Below are 24,304 nucleotides of genomic sequence, written 5' to 3'. Positions count from 1 at the left end.
GGATATTCGCCATTGGCGAAAAATTGGCCCAGGAATCTCGGGAGGCGCGCAGGCCCTATTCCTCCGTTTGATTGGCTCCGAATAGGCAGAAAGGACGAAGAAGGGCACGCCGTAATAACTCATTCGTGTGCTCCTCCGAGAGGGAAGCGCAGCGTTTACGAGTTACCAGTTACCATTGTTACCGGACCAATCTCGCCGCCTAGTCGCGACATCTAGCGGCGCCGCTCGTCCCCTCCCGCCCTCACGTCCGCGCGCACTCCGCGCAGTCCGCGCACGTCATACGCCGCCATTGTTGGCCTGCCTCGCGCTGTGTGCCGCCGCCACTCCGCTCCGCCGCCGCCGACGCCGCCGGAGACGACGTCGACGACGACGACGACGACGCAGCGACGCACGGGCGTACTACTATCGTGGTGGTGTCACCGAACCCGCTCGTCCGCTCGCGCTCTCGAGATCGCCGAGACGCAGGCCGTCGCGGGATCGCGACAGGCGTTCCCCTTCCCCGCCCCCTTCTTTCCCCCCGCGCCCGCGTGTGCCTGGTGTGTCGTCGCGTTTCGCGTTCGCCGTGTTCGCGTTCGCCGCATTCGCGAGATCGCCTCGTTACGGTCCCGTGCACCTCGACGCCGTCGGGACACCTTGTCGGAAGGGCGGGAGCGAGACGAAAGGAGCGAGAGAGAGAGAAAGGGAGAGAGGGAGACAGAAGCGCCCTGGCCGCTCGCGAAGGATCGTCCTGCACGACGTTCCCTTCTGCTGCTGTCACTTTCGTGCCGAGACCGATACGGATCGCGCGGCGGCGTACTCCCGACCGATGCCCCGTCGACGGATTCAACCCGGTGGCGGTGCGGCCGTGTTGCGCGTCCGTTGTTAGTGCATCATGTGATTGCTTCCACGGGGTGCTGTCTTCGCCACGGTGACGGATATTAGCCAGCGTGAAGGTTAGTCGACAGTTGTGGATTTTGTTTCCTTCTCGGTAAACCGGAGCGCGCGCGGAGTCTCCTCGTCTCCGCGCCTCCCGGTTTTACTGACAATGAGTTTACTCCCCGCCGTGGGAGTATCGCGAGATCGAGCCGAGTCAAGGTCGGCGACGATCGCGTCGATCGGCCCCTCGTATAGCCCTCGAGGCCTCTGCTCGCGACGACGTCCGCCCGCCCTCTCCTCGATCGTTATCCCTTTTGATGGTTCCGTTTTAATTAGCTTGCGCCTTCCTGCGTTTTGCGTGCTATATAACGCTGAAACGAGGATGCTATATTTTACGTTTTTGTAAAGGGCACGAAAGAACGGAAATCCGTTAGAAAGGCCCGTTAGAAAGAAAATCCGGTTAGAAAGATTATATTTTTGGGAATGTTTTTTTAGTCGGATCCCTGGGCCTTCTCTGCGTGGGAAGCTTTAGCTATAGCCTCGAGAAAGGGCAAAAAAAAAATGAGAGAATTCAAAGCCGACGGTCAACCCTGCTGACTTAGCGAATTTGCGATCGTCGTTACAGTCCTACCTATAAATGTGGACAATGAAAGAAAGTTCGGTCAGACTGCTGAGGGATAACCCTTAGACGCCTTAGAGAGAGTGTGTGTGGTGGATTGAATTCAATCTTTGTTCGAGAGGCGCACCGCGCAGTGATTCTGGGAATGCAGGTTTCTATGTAAGAGCTTTATAAATTTAACACTTTAGTATTATTGTTGTGAAAACACAATGGGACTATTCCTAAACAGCTGCTGAGAAATAATTTATCGTTAGTGTAATGTAACTTTGGCACAATTAGTACTTTTACAATAAGAAACGTGTGATAATTAAATCTCGTTGCTGTACATGTTAGAGTTAATAACTCTTAGTTAGTAACTCTAATAACAATAAGTCCTTTAGTTGCATTTACATTTTCCGCCATTGTAAGTGAAGCAAGTGCGTCTCTCGGATTTTCCATAGGTTGTTTTACAGTCTCGGATCTGATTCGGAGTTGATATTTTCCCAAGTCAAGTTTTGAATAATAATTTCGAGCTTGAGATGATTGAAAAATCTAAGAAACTAATTAATACGAATTAATTTATAAGAATAGATGATGAAATTTTACTTCTTTTTATTTCTACAATGTTGCATTATGAAGTTTCGTCGCAAAGATATTTAACAAATATGAAATGTGTTGCTAGAAAAATAATCTAATTAAATTTTCACCGAAAGAGTAGAGAAGTTCATCAAAGTTGAGTAAAAAAAGGCAATAATTGGGAAGAAAAAATTCTAGGCACGTGTAAAGAACGCATATATCTTATAGATTCTCTAGACTAGATTAATAAAACATTTTATATCTGCTAAATATCTTTGCAACAAAACCTCATAACATCGTTGAAACAAAGAGAAATAAGATTTTATCACTTTTATAAATCAATTCGAATTAATCAGTTCCTTAGATTTTTCTAACACAATCTCAAACACAAAATTATTATTCGTACCTTGACATTCTCATAAGAAAATATCTACTCCGAATTGATCGGAGACTATTAATTATTAATCCTATTGATTAATAGACTTGGTTTTTTCATCAGCACCTTTTTTCCTCAACTTTCTCTCTATAGAACAGACATATACATTCGTACCTTAAGCGAAAGAACAAGAAAGGTGCTAAATTGTAACTAAGAGGAGCAGATTTAATGTCGTAAAGTACAAGCGTCCCATGGGGTTGATCGGCTGTATCGATCGCTTTGATTGGCTATTCAATCGGCCAACGATATCCTCTTTCCCCCTATTACACACAAATCCTTCTCATCGTACACAATCGCAAACTATAATAAAGATACAGAGGAGAGATTAAAGGCTAACCGACGTTGGTGCAACCGGCTCGACTTCGCGGTTGCCTTTTGTCCCGTTTCGAGTAGTAGTCGACAGTTTTCCCTTCCCGACCTGTTCCTGAGTCATTCTCAGGGTACCTGGAGGTACCTGAGATCGAGCAGCCTCGTCCTGCAATATCTTGTTTTCTTTTTTTTATTATGTCTGCCGAGATGTATTATGACTAATTCTGATGCGGGCGTGTTTTATCACTCTGTATGCAAGTCTTCGGATTTAATATTCGGTGTAAGATACAGTCGGCGTGACTTTCCACGAAATTTATAATCAACACCATTATAATTATATGTCTGCGAAGTAGCGAAATTAATCGTTACACAGCAGCAAAAAAAATTTTTTATAAATGTATTTCAATAAATATTTTCCTAAAAACGCATTCCGTTGTCTCGCAAGCTCGTTATTACATACTATTGTTATAACTATAATTTATTATTGCGATTATTGTTCAATTTAATTAATTTATTTATATTATAATTTCTATCATCAATGTTTGAATTATCCAATTAGTTAAATTGTATCGTGTAATTATTATTTCTATCAATAATCTAGTATGTACGCGAATAGCAACGTTACATAAAATTTTGAATGTCAAAGATCATCATCGATCGTACCCTAATTGGAATCTAATGCGACCGTGACTAGGGGGGGGCCACAAATTGATATATGATAAATGATCTCTCATCGCTGTTATTCCTAGAATACTCAAAAGCACGATTCGTAGCATAAATCGAGCAATAAAGGCGTGCATTAGTCGGCAGCGACCGCGGCAGAATCATTTTAACGAAGAAGTAACGTTTACTTTTTCGGACAACGCGAGCCAAACCGCCTCGTTCGTCATCCTGGACGCACAAGACTCGCTGAACTCCACCGTCACGCCGATGCGAGCCACGGCCGTGAATCAGCGTGATAAAGGGGGAACGGATGATATTCTATACCTGAGATAATCATGAGTATTACGTCAGTAAAGAAACTGGAGTAGCTCGTCTGGCATTTATTTACTTTACTCTTTATTTATTCAGCGCTTAGCCGCGGCAACCTTACAGATCAATAATCGGATCGCATTTAAGATAAATATAATAGTTCAACGTGTGAGTGTCTCCTCGCCGACAGAAGAAAACGATCCGCGTATACTTAGGTATGCTCGCGCGCATCGCGAAACGCGCGTCTCGCGAGAGATCTAACATTATCATATACTATGCAATATCCATTCGCGACGAATACGCATTAATTCTAACTCTCGAGACACTTGCAGTTATAAAATCATGCTAAAATACTTAAATATTAAATACTTATAATTACTGCCTCAAATATACATATATATATATATATATATATATATATATATATATATCGGTCGCAACGCTTTTGAATTTAACAGTAAACTGATATAATTCTCCAACTTACAGTTTTGTCGATTCGTTTTATGCGCAAAGATATATGCGGGTTTATCGTGGATCATTATATTGACGATTCTTCCAATTGACGGAAATAGCTCTATTTCGAAAAATCTGATTACAACACGACGACCCACGTATCTGTTGCACGCGATAACATTTGAGGAAGAAAGTGGAATTTGTCCGTTTGTAAATAAGTCTCCCGCGCGTTGTTAATACAAGTGCTCAATCATGCTGATAGCTCAAGTTGAAATAACTATGGTTAGCGATTCGTTGTCCCTTTCAGAATTATAGTCCTACCTGTAATACAGGTTCTCCCACCGCTATCGAATGTCGTTTTAGCCGCGGTCGCTTTAGGGCTCAAGAATAATGGCGATCGCTTCGATGTTGAGACACCGGTAGTTACGGAATAATTCAATACCGAAAGGACAGTATTGTAATTTAAAGAGTTTCGCGAATGGAACTTTTGAGAAAACGGAAAGTAGAATGCGTCGTTCGCGCCGATAGACGTTAAATGTCATCTTAACGAAAATTAACTTTCTTTGTGACCCGTTTTTGCAAAAGTATTTGACCGACCTTATTTCTGAAAGCGTTTAAAAATCCAATATTTTCCTTATTCTCTCCAGAATAAAAATAATTTCTTTACTGTATCATGAGAAACAAGTTAAATTTAAATTGTCGCGGTAAATAATGCTCTCCAATCGACTTCTTTCGGGTTCGGTTTGAATAACGGAGAAGAGTTATACTTGCGCGTTGGGAAGCGCGAGATGGAAAGGTGCGAGTTGCGAAATCGCTCGCTCGACACTCCCCTACGTGGAATGCCACGGAATAGATCGATACTGCGTGAACAATAGCGCGTAAAAAAAAAAAAAAAACGCACGCGTGCAAATATGGGCTACGATGACGCCTCACGATGACATCTCGAACGCGGCGCGGGATAAGCGGAGGAAGAGTCGTGTCACATCGCTGCCGCGGCGTAACAAAGCAGAGCGGTACACGTGTACCTTGTTAAATAATGCAACCGCCGTTCTTTCCATTCACGTGGCGATACGTACGTGGACGCTCGGCGCGGCGTCGCGCCTCGGAGCTCTAGCGCCGGGATGTTGTTGATCGTATACCTATAGCCGACGGATCGCCGACAGCGACCCGCGACTCGTCGTCGTTTCCATTCCGGCGCGATCGACGGTAGTGCGGTGGTGCATCTCGCGTTTTCGTCGCGTCGTCGCTCCCCTTTTTCCGCTCCGGATTTTCGCTTCCGGACCCGCGAACGTGGGTAAGGGATATCTTCGCGCGCGAGCGTTTCGGTTGCCCTCTTCTCGATTATCCATACGAGATAGCGCGGCTACAGCCGACTTTCCTCGCTGGCGAACCGTGAGGTGAATCTCCGACCCTTCGTGGACCATCGGAACGCAGAGAGGAAATATACGGATATAACGATATGTTCGGCTTTTTTACGGGACAGTCGTTGCCCTATCGTGTTTCGCTGGATCTCGGAGTGTAGTGCGTGCATGTGGATGTACATATGTTACAGTGAGAGGGTGACTAATTGGTGGTTTTTACGTTATATCATCGATTACGCATCTTGGGGCGACGGAAATTAAAAATCGAGCACGCTCGCAGGTGATTTTCAAGGCAATTAACGTGTTTATTTTTCTCGTGCGTATCTTTGCGAGATTACAAGTTTATTGTATGAAGAAATCTTTGAGTTTCTTAGATCTACCATATTGCAGCTTTTTTTTTTAATTCCGAGAATGTTTCTGTTCAGCAATAGGAACTTTAATCTGCAAGTCACAGAACGGGATTAGTTGTTCTCGTTTCAACGTATCGATCTTGCCCGACAATTGATTAAGTTCCGATACCCATGAGTATAGCGTGACGTAGCCATAGCTTTCCCCGGCGACGGGACGTAAGGGAGATTTCCCAAACCGTGGAACGAAAACAATTACACGAGAGGAAATGTATGCACGCCGCACGACACATGTCTCTTTAATTCACGGAAAGCGACTGGTAGTGGTCGTTCCGTTTTCGACATATTGATTTTATCGAGCACATGATTCATTTACGATATAGCAGTGATGTAGCACGTTGCGCAGCGACACTTTCCACGCGTCGGCGTCGCGTCCTGATGTCATTAATTTTTTAACGCCGAAATAATCGACGTTATTCCGCGAATTTGAAATATAGATTTAGGTATATAGCGCGTATAGGGGATTTTGACCTTATTCCAAAGGAATTGATTAAACCAGGCAAATCGTATCTCAGCAAGTTTAATGAAATGAATGAAATATGATGCGCGCGCGGAATAATCCAGAAGAGCTGCGCTATGAAATCAATATATCAAACACTGAGTTCATTAATCGCGCACGCGGAAACTTAATTATCCCTTTAGAGAGCACTCGTTTCGAATAATAAAACTTTACCTTACTAAAACTTTGATTTTTCTCTTTATCTATTCGTTTGTCAATTCAGGATATTTATTCTTCTAGATTTATGTTTATTTTCACGATTTTTGTTTTCTCATATATTCTATTTATTTTATTTTCATTGTATATTTTCTATTTATTATTTTATATGTATTCTATTATTTTTATCATATATTTATATTTATTTTTTGTTATTATCTCACTGTTCGATCAATAACTGTTCCGACGTACACTGTCTACGTGTTACTTTTAGTTTCTCTTTCTTTTCTAAAAGGCATTTGCTTCGAGGTAAATAAACCTAATCTACTTATCTTATCTTATCTGTTCCACACTCCGGGTTATCTATCACCTTTTTCCATCCCCACTGTTCGCGCTTCGTGCTTTATCGTCACGAAGACACGTGGTTCGTGCTACTTACGTATACCGATCTACTTTTAATACTCGCGCGATGTCACTCGCAGTTATTACCACGTCGGATTATCTCCCACTTCTTAAATATCATTTAAATAACATAGGTTTGTCGTTTGTCCCGCTATATCCGAAAATAGAGCGTTTCTATGAGACTTTTTTTAGACCGAAATGACGTAAAGCGACGAAGCAATTACCATGGTAATAATTTTTTTCCCTCTTTGGATTTCACGAAAATAGATACTAATCATACTAATGTAAGTCTTTCGTAAAAGCGAAGTGGCGTAAAGCAATCTTTCGAAAAGCGGGGGATATCTGTATCGCATTGTATTGCACATAAGTTATAGATATGTCATAACAACTCGTAAAACAAATAATTGAAAAAAATTCTAACATATCGTTGTTTGATCAAATGCAGACAAATATTAAGCAGAAAGGAAATTACAATTCATGTTTTCCCCTCGTGTTTCAGGATTATTTAACACACAATAGCATTCACACATTCCGTTTAAATCAAACACTTTTTCGCGAACGAATTATTTTTCATGGCGAATAAGGAAAGTGATTGATTGAATCAATTGCAACATAACATTACATTTAATAATTTTACGATGTTATACAGTAATGCAGTATAACAATGGGTTTGAGTTTAAACATCTGACGTCTCAAATAAGTAAAAGATATTAGACTGTCATTTACAATTATACTCAATAACTCACAGCTCCCATTTTTTTTTAATAGGAAAAATAAGACGTCTCGGCAACACGCCCGCCCGCGTCAGAAATTCGCGTACAAACCGCCGTGCATAATTTAACGTCAATGTATAATGAAAATGTGCGTATATATTTTCCAGGATGCAGGAACTGGCATTCCCGCGCCGAAAAGGGATATTCGCCCCAGTGTCGGTGTTGGTGCTGTTGATACTACCATTGGTCGATTTACCCTCTGCAAACGGTGAGTCACCTACGAACGAGTTGGGAGTTTGTCTGCGTGCAAATACATATATAAGGCGCGCGATTGTCGAGCGAGCGGGTGTACGGCGCGTATACGCGCTCACCGTCTTTGATAATGCGCGAACAATGAGGGAACAGCAAATAATTACGTCTATTCGTTCATATGAGCGCCCTTGGACGACGTCACTTTATCGTCTTCACCTCGCACACCGATGTATCGTGATGTTTACTGTCACTTTAAAGAATGTTAAAGGCTTCTGTGCTCGTAAAGATCTGTTGCAACGACGTTAAGTGCGGTATTATCGAGTGAAGTCATCAAGTCAGCGCGATGACATGTAGCACCTATTGATAACGTTACTCTAAGGATCGCGATTAGAATAACATCCACTTTACTACTTTAGTTCTCTTTCAGTGCTGTGTCAAAAACTCGATCAAAGATAAATACTGAAACCTCGTGAAATTCACGAAAGTTATTTGGACAATTATTACGGAGCTGCGCTCCGAAATAAATTCATATTAACTCGGAATTCGCACGCTTTATTGCTTATATTTCTATTGCCTTTCTGATATGATTTAAAAAATATATATGAAATATTAATCATTGGAATGTTTTTATTAATTCTGCCTGCGTAAAAATGTCATGAGAAATTTCGCGATATTCAGAAATAAACGCATTTGATGAATGGGGAAGTATTTTTTCGTTTAAGAGCGAAATAATTTATTTCCTGCCAGAATTTAATTCGGCGTTTCAACGGACAGACGGTCTTTTGTTATTTTATCAACTTGTAAAATTTCGAGATTAAATGATATCTATTATAATTACGTTTTAAGAATTTATCAAGGTAAAGTTATATTAACCCGGGAACGGGCTGATTTTTTTTTTTCATAAATGGTCACTTGGTGATTTTTACACCCCAATGTATTAAAAGTCATTGTTATTAATTAGGTACATATTGCATATTTTTCATTATTCTGTAATTTACTAGTATCTGAGAACAATATGTACATAGATTTAATCAACATTTTCTGAAAAAAGTAAGGAAAAAACAAAAAAATTTAAACGAAAGAAGTACATTAAAATATAACTGTGACGTGAACCTTATTTTTTCGATACTGGGATATAAAAATCACCCTAGGCGCCCGTTCCCGAGTCAAAACTAATCGAAAAATAGGTTTGCGTTATTTGTCGTCGAGAAAAGCGACGCGCAAAAAAATCCCCCTCTTTTCCTTAATAACGTGTCGCAGTTCGGGAACGCGTCTCGACACTCTCGTTAAGGGGTAGTCATCTCGGTCTCACAAAGAAACCGTTGCCCACACGTGCACGAGAAGTGTATTTAACACATTGTATAAAAGGAATATATTTAAATGCGGACTTGGACACTCCATTTCCGCTACGAGGAAGCCCATTCGTCATGTTTCCCCGGGTTAAGTCGTCTTCTTGGGTTTCCTCCGTGTGTCTCAGGCGTCTCCATTCGAGTCTCGGGCTCTTAGCGCGCAAGAGACTCCGCGCGAGACTCGTTCGCGTCGCGCGGACGTACTCGCGCGCTCGTTAGCTCGTTAACGAGTGGTCTTCCCCTGCTTTCCTACGGCTTCTCGCGCCTTGCCCGCGGGCCCTCTCTCAAAAAGAGCTGTTAAAGAGCAGAGACGCACAAAACCGCCGCCGCCGCCTGTCGAGCGGCTGTCCGCGCGCCTGCGATATCTGTCGCCGCTTCTTCTCGTCGCCGAAGACGATCGCGACAGTGAGAGAGAAAGAACGAGAGAAACGAGAAGAAAGAGACAAGACACCACCCTCTCTTCCCTCTCTCCCGACCACGTCGAGATAAATGATGTTCCTTCGACGAAAGATGCGTGTCTAAAACGGTCGACGGTCTTCCTCGCCTTTCCTCTTTTTCGCTTGTGCCAGCGTTCCACGACTTCCACGTTGCTGGCTGCTCGGTTCGCGCGCGGTGCACGTGCGCGTACCGTTTAGCATACAAGGTGTCCGAGAACCCCCCCGTCGAGTTAACAGAGTTAAATCGCGTAAGGGGTGATAACTTCCGAGTTACAAACGATCTATACGAGTTGCGAGCGATCTACCGAAGGCCTGCTCTCTTCTTCCCGCGAACTGAGGAGCCGAGCAATCGGCAATAGTTGAATGTTTATTTGGAGCGGTTCGGGCAACCGTTGCTCTCTTGGCGTCTGAACACACTTTAGAACTCTAATTAGAGATGACTTATGTCGATTGTTACGGGTAACGGCCTCCTACGAAACATCCCCCTCGGGAAACACCGACTCCATTTTCGTCGACGTGCCCGTCATTAATATTAAAGGCATGGATCGGTTCTGCAATGGCACACCCCGTAGACGCTGTCGCGTGTGTATCCCATTTCCCTTCGCGCACCCTCTCCGTTCCTCCGCCCTCTCTTCCCGGCTATTTCTGACGTTCGCCATCGCTCGCGCCGCCGAGCAAGCAACCACCCCGAAATGTACGCACGGTTCGATCGAACGCACTAAACATCGCGAACCGCGTAAATATATACGCACTGTCGAGAGAACTCATTCGGACCTTAACCCTTCGTCCAAGAACGTTTTATCGCTCAACCTCGGGGGACCACGGTTCATAAGAATATTTTATAAGGATCCTCCCCTATACGAACAACTTAATAAATTCCATTTTACAAAATTATTCATTCGCGAAAGTCACGTTGATATTGACGTTTACTTTATATTTATATTCCGCGTTTTTGAAGCTAGATATGATTGATTGATCTCTATAATTTATCATCATCATGCGAGTCGTTTTATCACGTGTCGTTTATTTTGCCAAGATATTCTGGAAAATAAAGATTGGCTTTATCGAGACGAAATTGTCTCAACGGATTAAATTTGAAAAGTTTAATGTGATATTCTTTTGCCTTTCATTTATAACCCACGGAACGAAGACATTCGATCATCCACACCGCGAGTCTGCTCCATTTCTGCCACGTACGTCTGAAAACTTTCCGCTAGAGCATTCTCGTCCTGTCTGGCAACTTTTCATTAGAACTCGCTAAATAGCGTCGCTTGGCGGCCGGTGACTAAGATAAACAGGCGACGAAGGCTGGGAAAATGACGGGTAACGCGGCCCGCGTGTCGTTAACTTTTTTTTTCCTCTTTTTTTTCTCCAACTCGCGCGTTCCGAGCATTGCTCGTCGGCTTCGCCACGCACACGCAACGCGACGCGCCGCGCCGCGCCGCGCCGTCCCCTTTCTTCATCCTGGCTCTCACGCCCCGACCGCAGTAATCGTGTTGTATTGGGCCCGATAGCAATTTTCTAATCGTCCGCGCCACTTAATGAAAGCCCCCGACCACGTGGAGCCTCTTAATTCTCCCAATCAGGCGAGCCTTCGCTTTCGGATTCTTCACCTGAATGAATGTAGACCTTGATTAAAAGAGGAACTGATCTCCTTTTGTCGAATAAGAATCCTTTTAACGAATGAGCCGACGATCGGGCTGTTTTTACAATTTATAATGTATCTTGTGACGAAAATAGAACAAAATATAATAAAACTCGGCAGCGAGACCTTTATCTTTTATCTTATAGGTAGACAGTGATTCACTGACTTTTTAACAGACATCTCTTATATATAGACAGTGATCCAGCGATACACTTCAAACTCATGAGATTTACATTATAATAAAATGTACAATATTTTGATAAACAATAAACAATATAGAAAGATGATATGTGCTACAACATAAAAACTTATTTTTCAATTTTTATTTAATTAATTCTTTTAGTTTAGTAGAATTTTAACGTGTAAAGCGCACTTATTTTAGAAATATCATATGTTTAGATCTGAAATCTTCTTTCGCTGAGAAGAATACGATTTTGATTACAAATTTTCCATTAATAAAAAAAATCCATCATCAAGATTGAGCGCAATCTGCATCCTATCGATGGTTTGATTTGTAACTGCGTGGAAATTATTAACTAGGATACATTAGAACTCATTTTTTTCAAATTAGGATACTTGTCCTTGCAAAGTGTATTAAGAGGTTCCTTACGTTTCAGGATCTTGCGAGTTTCCATCGAGTTGGTCGGGAGAATGGTATCAGTATGGAAAGCCTTCAGTCTTTATAAACACGACCGTTCTCGGGGAGCGAGCATGCATCGAAAGGACAGACGACAAATACGTCGTTTAGTAAGTATCTGCTCGTCTAAATCGAAAGGGATGTTAAATCATCGTGATCCACTCGATTTGTGATTGATAATGAAAATTTTATTACTTATAGTTTCAGTGGCGAAAATTGTTTTCATTGTATGATCATCAACGGACGCCATGAGAATGTCATTCAGTATCGCGAAGGTACGTTCGTTATATCTGAATTCACCAATGTTGAGGATTGAGTATAAAATTTTGAGCGCGATTCAAGAAGGGACTTCGTTAGAAGCTGACCCGACAATTATTTTCTCAGGTTGGTGCAGCCTGGAGCGAAAGAGTTTGGAAGAGATGTGCACGATGATTTCCTCGGACGATCCGCTCTATTCGATGTTCCGTGTGAACTCGAAACCGATATCTTGCCCATTCAGCGGGGCGTCGTTCACATTCACGTACAATCGGGGTTACGGCGAGTGTGTTATGCCTATAAGTCTCGCGGAGAAGTGCACCGACGAGAGCAAGCTCCTCCTCAAGTACCAGGCCTGTCCCGACGTTACGGGGACCGAGAGCAACAGTAAGTTGACCGTCGTAAAAATATTGTCCGCGTTGAATCGACTTAGTTTGCCATGCTTAATGTATCACTGTCGTACTTCTACAGCACGTGTATGAAATACTTCAACTTACTGTTTCAACTTCACTCCTTTCGATTGCGAGTAACATTCACAATTAATGTTGCAGTTATCTAGAGTTTAATAGAATCACGAGTAAAAATATGAATGTGTATTAATTAATAATAAGGCAAATAAGAACGAAACGCTGGTATTAAAAAGTGAGTATATATATATACAATATAAAAATTAAATCTTTAATACGAACATACAAAATACAGACGCTAACTTTTAGACCCTCGTCAGTGTGATACATAAATAAATTTAAGATTTTGGAACAAGTTGTGAGAAACGCATATGTAGTGACCGTGCGACAACCATAATGCCGTAATAAACTCGAATAAATACAAAAAAAGAATGAGGTCTAAAAATTAGACGTTTAGGTCTAATTTTCGTATTTGCCTTATTACTAAGTGATTGTTTATATTGAGAGCGTTTTTCTTAATTTTGATAAGTGTGTATTATTGTAAAAGTAACGTCCATAAAACAATACTTGATTTAATTTATATTAATTTGACTCTGTTATAGATTTTATATACATGTTTTAGTTTTACGCGATACGAACAATAACATTTTTATTATGTTCTCTACTAAAATAATTAAAATCTATATATAATTAAATATTCGAAGATATATGTATTTAAAATATATATAAAATATATATTTTATACTATCTTAAATTATTTTGGTTCTTTAAATAAAATATACATATAAAGTTTTTGTATATTTGATTATTTGCAGCCGAGGAGTTACAATGCCTTGCCATTTGGAACGATGGTCGAAATAAATATCTTGTGGGAACCTTGAAAGAGAGGAGCGCATTGGGTGACGGAAAAACTTACAGGTGAAACATGTTATTTCAATATAACGTATTATTCAAAGTCCGTGACGGCAACGGCTTTTGTTGCGATTTTGTTGCTTATAATGCGCGCATCAAGTTGGTTATTTACGTCCATTGCACCTGTACACCAGATGTTCGTGCATTGCGGTTTCGGCATGTCACATTTCGTATCGTGGTGTTTATATGGCGTAAAAAGACTAGTCGGGGACTTGGTAAGGTGAAAAGATGGTTAACCGCTCATTTGTCATCTTTCACATTACCGTCATTATCATTATTATAGCTTCCTGTCCTCTCCATGAAGCGTATATGTATATAGATATATGTACGTTGATGGAAACGCGACAACTAACAAACGAAAAAAATAACAAAAATTGTTGAAAAATTCAAGAGCATTGTCGAATAATGTTTTCCGTTCGATAGGTGTTTCCTATACGAAGAAAAGTCTCATCATCAGGGGAAGATGATTTATTTACTTGCACAGTCCGGCGACCCGACTTGCAACGGCCTAACCACAGTTTCTGAAGGTTCACCCACCATAAAACTTATTAAAGGTAATTGTTCGAACAAAATGTCTTTCAAGATCAAAAATGATATGTCATCTTTTGTATTTACGCATTATTCCTTTTGTTAACAGTCGACAAAGAGCACAGTAGATGCAAATATCCGGCCTGGGTAACTCAACACCATGACTGGCACTCTCTCAATGGCACGAAAAGCTATCACTTTACAAACAAGAACGCCACACTGAGAGTAAAGATGCAAGCGCAGAATACTGACGGCGAAACCATCCACGAGGAAAAAATCGTTTGTCACAATTTGGAGAAGGTATACCCGAACGATAACAAAGTGAAACTGGTTGCTCATGTCACCAGTGGCTGGTGAGTGATTTCTCAAGTCTCTTGTGATTTATAGTGTATGTACATCACAGTTGTTGGAATCTATTCTTACTTATGATTGCAGCGACATTGGTTATGTTTGCATGATATTTCACAAAAGAGACAGTCATATCATCGAGATACAGCAGTCAGGTGAGTACACTTTGGTGCGCGGCATTAAAAACCGACGCAACAAAACAGCAGATTTTCGTTTACGCAATACATATGAAACGGTTTTTCTTCTTCTCTTATTGCAGATCAAAAAGCGATTATGCCAGAGGAGGCGTGCTCAATCTCGGATCCCTCCACGATGCCGTATACGACCTTAATAAGTAAGTGCTAATCCATGTTGCGTCGTCGCTCATAAATATTGATATAGGACACCTGTGCGCTTCGTTATGGTATCGCGGGTTAGTGGGCGAGCAGCAAAAACGTATGCAAATCATGTTTATTTTCGTTCTACAGCCACGTACTTGCATCAGAGAAGATGTCCTAATTCAGGACGATACGAGATTCTGGATTTTGCTCAGTCGCATGCGTTGTCAGCCGCTGTACCGAGACGGCAGCAACGTAGCGAGCTGTCGAGGACGACCAAGAGGCGGACTTGGCAGGACAACATCGAGGACGTGGAATGCAGAAATACGGATATTCAAGTAGGCTGCACTTCGTCCGATCAAGCCGAAATAATAATTGGCAACACGTGCGAACATGAGAAGATTGGTAAGTACGAATAAACATTTGTTATTTTTTAGAATTTATAAGAAAAGACGTATATAAAGATCAAAAGCAATTAAAAACACGATATATTTTGGCAGCCTATTTTTGTCACGGCAGCTGGGAAGAGAAAGGAATGTGGTATACGATAGCGTCGCAACGGAATCCCGAAATTCCAGGCAGTTCGGGACAAACGTTCTGTTTTTCCATGCTTCTCGAAGGCGTTAGAGATAGAGGCGGTAGGCAGAAGCCACAGGAAAAAGAGTTATGGCTATCGAGGCCATCGCGTACTTGTCAAAGAGAAGCTAAGGATGAATGGACGTATAGACTGTCAAATCAAGGTAATTACGTAGATGAAAATATCACTTTTCTTGCAATTAAAAATAATCGAAAAATTACAAATAATTTCGCATAAAGAAAATTGGAAAGGAAAAAGCTCGTTATAAGAATTTATACATTTGTAATAATGTTGGGTGTGATTCAACGAAAATACTATCACAAATAGAAAAAGATGTTTAATATTGCAAAAACTAATTAGATGACGAATAATAATATTTAAAATAATCGCGGACAGTATCTTATTAGAATAACATATAATCGTTGACATAACGAGATAATTACTTTGTCATAGTTCGCCCTAGTTTCAGGATGTATTACACTATGTTAGGTTTAAATGCATGCTAAGTAAGCACGGTATAAATATTCAACATTTGCATTCTGTTACAGGAGTGTGTGAGGACTTAATGAAGGCTTCAAGCGCAGCATCTGCCCCATCGTTGTCGCAGCTTCTGTTTATCTTACATATAGCAGCTTATGCCGCTATTAATACGCTACGCGTATTACTTTCGAGATGATCTGCAGCTATTATGTAAGACTGTCAAAGTACTGTAATTTCCAGCACGAATTCTCAGGTATTGCGTGTTTCTGGAAGTGTATATAGCTCAAACAGTTTGATAGCTATTGTGACCGATCGATGAGCTGTCAATACGTAAGTAAGAGGTGGGAAATGTGCAGCTAAATAACTATTACCGACAATATTAATTTCCATTTCGTTGAAAGCCTAATTACGTAAATCAGTGATTACGATAGTTCCCAATTGAAAATGGAACGATTTATACACGTTCGCAAATTATTTTTTTATACATACAATACTTATTGTAATTTATTACCGCAGACTAGTATTCTAAACGAGTGACCAAACTCTAGATTACTAGCATTTCCGATATAACGTTTATTAGCTATATACGTACTGTCTGAATTGTCGATTAATACAATCGTGTGGATCATTTTTTATTGTTTATTTTGTTTTTTATTTAATTTTTTATGCAAAAGAGAGTCGAGATATATTCAGGACTAGGCAAAGACTCCATAGATATGTATTTCAAATACAAAAATATTCTATAAAAACTATATATTTCAAATATAAAATACTGTTGAAAAATGTGGTTAAAAAAAAAATACAAATGATATTCTTGAAAAAATCTGCTTCAGGCTGTAAGATAACGAAATAGTATTTCGTATCTTAAATATTCGCGCCACATACGTGTATTTGAAATACTACCTAGTCCCAATATAATACTTTTGAAATTACGAAGGTGTATAATGTAATTAACGGGACAGCCTCGAATCACGACCACTTCTGAGTATTTAAACTCGAAGACTCATGTACATTATTAAGTACCATCGCGCTACTGTAAATACGACCAGGGTATAAGTAATCGAGATTTCAATTGGATTATTTTCGAGTAAAGATTGGGATATTGCTATGTAATTAACAGTTCGACAGGTTGAATTCGTACTCGGATCTAACGTAATATATAGCACATTATAGTTTTATCTCTTTTAGCTAGTATATATACAATTGTACATAATATAATTGAGATATTGTATAAAGACTGTTTCTAAAAGAGTATAACAAGTATACCGCTCACGATATTGCATTTTGTCACTGGGAATGCGTGCGTTTTCAAGTATATTCTCGAGACCGGCCTCGCAGTAGAAGATCCGCGAGAGTACGACACTCGTGCTACGTGTTATTGCTATATACATATAAGTTCGTAAGCCAAAATAAATTCAAAGATAAAGATCAGCAGATTGAGATCGAGATCCGAGGATATACGGTGATAGCGCGACCGGCAACCGCGGCAGGGCGAAGACTCGGCACGTGAAATTGTTCATTTTCATGAAGAGATACGTTGCCAGTGATTTCAAAGATGAACAACCAGAAACTTGACGAGATCCGCCAGCTTATCCTGGCGTTATTGGTCTCCCGGAAAGGCGCCACATCTGTACCGCTTCTAGAGAGAGACTATTATAATGAGGAGAAGACCCGTATACCGTATCGTCAATTCGGTTATTCCAATATAGTGGAATTTCTTCAAAGTTTCCCGGAACATTTCATTGTCGAGCAGTACAACGGCGGTCACTACGTACGCGGGATTCCGTCGGAGAGAAGTAGGCACGTCAGCTCGTTGGTGTCACGCCAGAGGATGAGAGAGCCCCCGAGAGCCAGATACATCCTACCCCGTTTACGGCCGCCATTTAATCGGCGTCCTCATCAAACGGTGTGAGTCTGCAGGACGCTGTGACGGTCGTACAGCGGTCAGTGCCATTCGTCAGTATTTCCGCACAGCAATTACGAGGGCAATTACAATTGCTGTCGCATCAGTTACGCCTGGATGGCAACATAATTTTTCCGATCTTGAGTAACGATTCGCATAACGCGGCCCAGCAGCAGCAGCATACTGACCCGTATATCCTCGGATTGATCAAAAATATCTTATAATTTTTTTTAATTTATATGAATTATGAATATGAAATTTACCGGAGATGGCACATCATGGAAAATTTAAGTTTTAACCTTTCAGCTTTGTTAAGAGATACACGGAATTATTTTATTAAAATATGCCAATCTTTTAAAGTTACATAGAACAGGGAAGAGATAAGTTTCCCATAATTCCTTTTTCTTCAAAAATTACCAAAAATTACTCTCGGCTCTAAAAATTAGTAGCTTTTGAAGATTAATAATTTGAATGTGCTTTTAGGAAAATTAAAGACAAAAATTAATGTTACGTTTATAAAGTTATTGTATAACACTGTACATCGGTCGATGTCATTAATCAATGTTATCAAGCGGTATAACAAAGCTTTTCGATGGGCTTAACGAGCGAGTGTGGTACATCTGCGGACGCATTAAGACTTGTACTAGTTGCGCGTGAATAGTGCTTTTGCATCTCTAGCATAGAGTTAGTGGATGTCGGAATAGATATTGATCACGCATCTCATTATCATCATCGATGATATACACAATTCGATGTGTGTATCGAATTCGGATGCGCGGTATTAGCACGTTTCGATTTATGCACGCTGAATATGTATGTCACGATGAGGGGATTTCCTCTGGACACCGGGTGATACATTTTTTTCGGCAGCCTGATACGCGCGTGATCTCTAGCGCGAGATCTGTGCGCGCTGTACAAATACTGGCGATTGGGACTTGTGTACTTCGCATGCTTTTTTTCTTCTACATTTTCATGAATTAAGATAGCGTAACGACTAATGAAGATACTTACGGTCCGCCGATTGACTCCAGAGTAACGTTATTTGTGTATCATCGTGTCTCTACATTCCGTATAATGTACTTCAATATACAGACTCGGGTGGTGCAAGAACTTCATCGCGAGGATGCGATTTATTTGATGTTTCGGAATACTCATTTTAATAGCAGTTAAACGTTATTAAAATGCCATGGACTTTTGTTCCCAACACTTCGATTGGAGAAATAATGCGACTAAAACATTAAGATTTAAAGATGCTAGTCTGTTTCGCGTAACGTTTGGCAACGTTAGGGCTAACGGCCTAGCTTCGCGGAAGCGTAGATGGCAAAAGCATTCGGGAGCATCAACTAGAACGCATCCTGAGACGCGTACGTCCACGAAATTTGTACCGATTCGAGTATCAAGTAGAGATAATAGCGTAATAAGCCTAAACGATATCACGAACGGGGAAGGGGAAACGAGAATACGGTCCATCACGCGAACCTCAATAGTTTTATATTTTTCTCAAACGACACACACCGAAAGATGTACATATACAAAGTTTTATTGATCATACATGTGTGTGTGTATATATGTACACACACAGACACGTACTTGCATACATTATGCCACGTGCTCGCGTAATTAAAGGGAACGATATAGAAAAAGGGCAGCGAGTAGAGGAACATATATCTACGCGGACACACATTCTATTACTACATTTTAGTCGGATCTACATCCATTAACTCTGTGATATCCATCACATCTAGGCGCAAATGATGACAGCCAAAAGAGAGAGAGAGAGAAAAAAGAAAAACGAACGAAGCTGAGCTCTAAAGGCATTTTTTTACTGTATATATCATATATTTTCTAAATAATGGACTGTTCCGGAATTCAGGAGATTTGTTGACGAGCGAAAGTGTATGGATTCGAATTATTAAATATTTGAGCATTTAAATAACGAAGACAGATTCTTATTTTTGTACAGATAGGACGACCTGTCGCGATATCCTACCCCCCCGCACACACGGAAACTCTCACACGCTAAGCGAAAACGTTAGTCATATACGTATGTACGAATATATTTTACGTAGGTTTTGTAACTACTGCATTATAGGTAGCGTTATCGTTAGCGTCATCTCCGAAAGCAGAAAGCAATTTCTCGATTTTAGACGCCTAGTTCATCGCCATTATTTTTAGCGTCATTACCGATATTATCAGCGTTACTAGTGCTCTATTATATTATACGTATATCGTTTTTATACGTTACTTTGAGGCGAGATCTGATAGTTGCGATATAGTACAGGCCTTGTTACTTTACGCGCGTTTGAATGCGAAAACAGAAACGACAACCGATGCCTTAAATCAGGGAAACGCAACTAGATTTTTTGGCGGGCCAAATGTGAAATTTGTAGTTATACCGCGGGCCGCAGCAGCTAAATTTAGAACTTATATTTTTTGCCTTCTTTGCATTACCCAGAAATCACCACGTGGAGGTAAGGCAAAGTCGAATCCTTTTTAACTTTTTTCTTTTTTTTGTTTTCTTTTATGTTTTTTTATTAATATCGCTGAGATCGAGATTTTAGTAACTTATTCGCGAACAAGTGCGGTTGATGAGAAGTTTTGTGCGTTCTCGAAACCTCAGGACCCCAGTCGCAATATCGCATCATTGATAAATGTAAAAATAGTTATTTGTGTAACAAGTGCTGTAAGATGAAAATTCACGGGTGCGGAGTTGACGCACGAGCCGAAGGCGAGTGCGGTCACCGCACCCGTGAATTTTCATCTTTACGCACGGCTTGCACACCCTATTTTATGTTGCAAGTGCGTGGAAAGTGGTCTATCACGCACGCGTAGCGTGCGTAATGGGCCACTTTCCATGCACGTGTTACATAAAACAGTTTGACGCTATGCGCTAATAATTTAGTTTATTTTTTATTTTTTTGCGGATCAAGCTTGGACGTCGCAGGCCGGATTGAAAGCCGGATCCGGCCCGCGGGCCGCCAGAGTTGCGTATCCCTGTCTTAAATATACAATTTCTAATGCCTTATGCGAATCACAAAAGTATATGAACGGTCGGTTACTTTCCATCCCAGAGCGTCTTCGTGCACGATTTCCTTTGGCAAAATTCGACTGCTACACACCGTGCGTGCGTATATTAACGAATTTAAATTGTCACCTCAACGTCACGACAACATGAACAACGCGATGATATTCCCCCCTCATGTAGTCGATGCGGCTGTATTGAATTCCGGAAACAGATATTACACGATGTAACTTTAATACTTCTAAAGTAAGCTGTAACTTGTAAGGCGTGGAAACGAGCAACTGCGCGGTGGTCGAGAAACACTCGCGTGAAAGACGGATGCGCGAGAAAAAAGAGCGAGAGAGAGAGAGAGAGAAAAAAAAAGGGAGAAAGATATGAGTCGACATGAGATGATAACTCACGAGTTTTGTACATCCACATGCGCACACGTATATTTTGTTTATTGCTGTGATGAATTATATTATAAATATTAGCGTGTAAGGCGGTTTGTGAATGCGGCTTTTCTTGCCATTCTAATATAATTGCAAGCATTAGTCACGCTCCCCGTTCGGATGTAAGCCTCTTAAAAAAAAAAAAAAAATACCCCCGTACGGATATGGAACGACGACCTATTTATCCTCGATGTATTTAATTGTACGATATTTACACGACGGCATCCTTGTAAAGCGCCTTGGATAAACGACTCGTCCAGAAGGCGACTCGCCGCAACGACAATTTCGTACAGAAGAAAAAAATGAAGAAAGAGAGAAAGAAGATATCCGATTTATTTTGCTACGCGCGTGCGGAATTATGCGAGAACACAAACTACGCCGAGATATGTTTATCCTCGCGCGAAACTGACACGGTACTTACTCAACGACGCTAATATAACAGGGAGACTTTTCTTAATAAATAAAAAGATTATTGCCAACACCTGTGTTGTTCGACGAAGCCTCAACTTTATTGCCTTTACTTCTTCGATGCTTCTAACTTTAACTGCGCGAATCGATAAGCGTTACACGTCATATAATCGCTAGCATTTCTCATCGAATAGCCTTATAATTAGTATCACAAAACGCTCGAAATATATTAAACCATTAAAGGTCGGCATCGATTATATCGGTCGTGTCAATGTCTGATTCTTCGTTTGTTAGATTCTTCTATTGAGTTTCTTTTTCTTTCGAATGTATAAGATTAATTTGAATTTATTTTATTTAGTGAACGACGGAAGAGTGTGTTCATGCAGTCTTTATGGCTCGTCTACAATAGCCGCAACAGTATGCAGTAAGACGTAAACAGTAAGCTGTTGACTAATGGGATTTTTAGCATTCAAGAATAATCGATTGTGGTTGGTCAATAGTTTACTGCTCACGTCTTACTGCGTACTTTTACGGCTATTGTAGAGCCATTACATCGATGTGAGTAACCGAGAAACCGAGACTTCAAAGGAACAAACGTCATTCATACGCGTCTGCGTACACAGAAAAAAAAGAAGTGTCAAATCAACACTCGATATGCTTGTATATACGCAAGAATATATAATCTTGAAATAAGATTATATTGCGTTAAACGAAGAAAATTAGTATTAAACGAAGAATTATATAGTTGAACCAACGCAATATAATCTTATTTCAAGATTATATATTCTTGCGTATATACAAGCATATGGAGTGTTGATTTGACACTTCTTTTTTTTCTGTGATACGAATGACGTGAATAACTTGCAAGAAATAGGGATCTGAATAAAACCTGCAGGTATAATTGCAGGCAATTTACATCGGAAGGGCGTGGAGCGCGCAAGTATAAGGGAATTATAATTATAATCGCGAACGTATATATAAAGAGAAATATATATTTGTATCTTGCTCATTTTAATGGTGGCTAATTTTTTCACAGGCTGATTTATTCCGCGAAAGAAATAGTAACTCATTCGGCTGATCTCGGCACGTAACGGCGATTCGCGTGACTGCAGCGAATTCATTTTCTTCGCGCATGCAAGATTCCGGATGATTTAAAGTCGCCGCCGGTTTAGCGACTGTAACAACGTCGGTTAGTGTTAACCCCGATAAATTATAAACTTTCTTTAAGATAAGTTTCGTTAAGCGAACGATATGTTTCCATAATTAACTGATTTACAACCGTTGGGGAAAAAGCAACATCGCGTTTTTGAATTTTTCGTTGATTAATCTTGCGAGTCGAGAGTATCACGATTGTTCTGACTTCTTCATCTCACACGTGTTCTAATCCCCCGTGATTGACTATATTTTTTTATCTATCTGCATAGTGACTTGGATAATAACGTTTATAATGAGCGATGAAATAAATTAACTTGTAAGCAAGATTTTCAATCTTATTAGATCTTTAATCGTTTAATCCATTCAATATGTATTTATGAAAAGCATAACTTTTATAAACATTTTCAATATTTTATGAATTGAGACAAAAGTACCTAAAAAATAATATATTTTACATAAAAAAAAGATACATTCGCGATTGAACGTCACCGCGTCGCTAGAACGACAGATTCGGAACACATGATTCTTTTTTATCTTTGGAAGTTAAATCCCACCACGATAAACGTGATCGACGTACCGAGTAAATTTCGCCCAACAGCATATTTCTATAACATTAATGATATTTGCCTTATTTACTAAAAAAAAAAAGGATTATACAAAATGTATAAATAACGATATAAGAAAGAGAGAAAAGAAAAGATGGGCTATATAAAGAAATTCCATCCCTTGACTCCACGATTATCAACGGTGATAATTTTCCACGATTTAAAGCACCGCGGCGGCGATATTTCGCCGCCGGCGGAAAATACGGAATTCCGCGGGACATGCCCCCCGGGATGCGCGGCTGACAGCCGCGGCAGTGCAGCGTCTCGTCGGGACGCGGTTGTTCCTGGAACGCGCAACGCCTGGCGGCGCGGCGTGGTGCGGCGGCGGGATCCTTATCGGCCCCGTAAAAGCACCGATAAACATGCGCCGAGCGAACGACTGGTGCCCCCCGCGCGATAGGGCGTAGGGCCGCGCGCACACTGGCCTAGTCGAAGGCAGGCACCACGTGCTGCCGCTACCAGACGTATAATCGATAGTGCACTGCGCTCTCTGTGCCACCGGCGGTCAATCAACCCTCGCGCGGTTCGGGGCCGGCCGGATGTGTGATGCGCTTCGACGCTTCGAACGTATAAGGTGCGACCTGTCGAAGAAAACGCGGTCATCGCCCCAATCGTCCGCCCGTTCGAAATGATGTCTCGGACATGTGTGTGTGTGTGTACCGTCCATCCCGCACGTCCATCGCATCGGCTACTCCGTAAGTTCCATCTTCCGGAGAACCGAGAACACCGCGCGCGCGTTCGCTATTCCATTCCGTCCGATATATATCTTCCTCATATTTTTTGTTTCTTTTTTTTGTGTCACCCTCCGCGCCAGTTATTCGAATTTACGGTTCGTTAGACTCACACGTGTGTCACGCAAAATCCCAGCCGTTTTGAACGTGAACGTGGGAGCGACCTTT

General features: G+C 41.0%; 1 protein-coding gene across 2 annotated transcripts; it reads left to right on the top strand.

The window, feature by feature from the left end:
• Window positions 1-258: 258 nt before the first annotated feature.
• Window positions 259-21,716, top strand: LOC139825366 (uncharacterized). 2 transcript variants are annotated; one of them, XM_071798027.1, is made up of 13 exons: window positions 259-932; window positions 7,905-8,005; window positions 12,038-12,167; window positions 12,259-12,332; window positions 12,442-12,699; window positions 13,535-13,637; window positions 14,055-14,185; window positions 14,269-14,512; window positions 14,595-14,662; window positions 14,767-14,841; window positions 14,975-15,229; window positions 15,325-15,564; window positions 15,950-21,716. In XM_071798027.1, the coding sequence occupies exons 2-13, from the start codon at window positions 7,906-7,908 to the stop codon at window positions 16,075-16,077; spliced, it is 1,806 nt and encodes a 601-aa protein (XP_071654128.1). In that variant the 5' UTR covers window positions 259-932; window position 7,905; the 3' UTR covers window positions 16,078-21,716. The 2 variants fall into 2 exon arrangements, with proteins under 2 accessions (XP_071654128.1, XP_071654129.1); XM_071798028.1 differs by lacking the exon at window positions 259-932 and adding an exon at window positions 5,356-5,840.
• Window positions 21,717-24,304: the final 2,588 nt, after the last annotated feature.

Source organism: Temnothorax longispinosus, chromosome 2 (assembly GCF_030848805.1).
Source record: "Temnothorax longispinosus isolate EJ_2023e chromosome 2, Tlon_JGU_v1, whole genome shotgun sequence".
In the NCBI taxonomy this organism is placed as follows: domain Eukaryota; kingdom Metazoa; phylum Arthropoda; class Insecta; order Hymenoptera; family Formicidae; genus Temnothorax; species Temnothorax longispinosus.
This window is presented reverse-complemented; position numbering and strand designations above follow the sequence as displayed.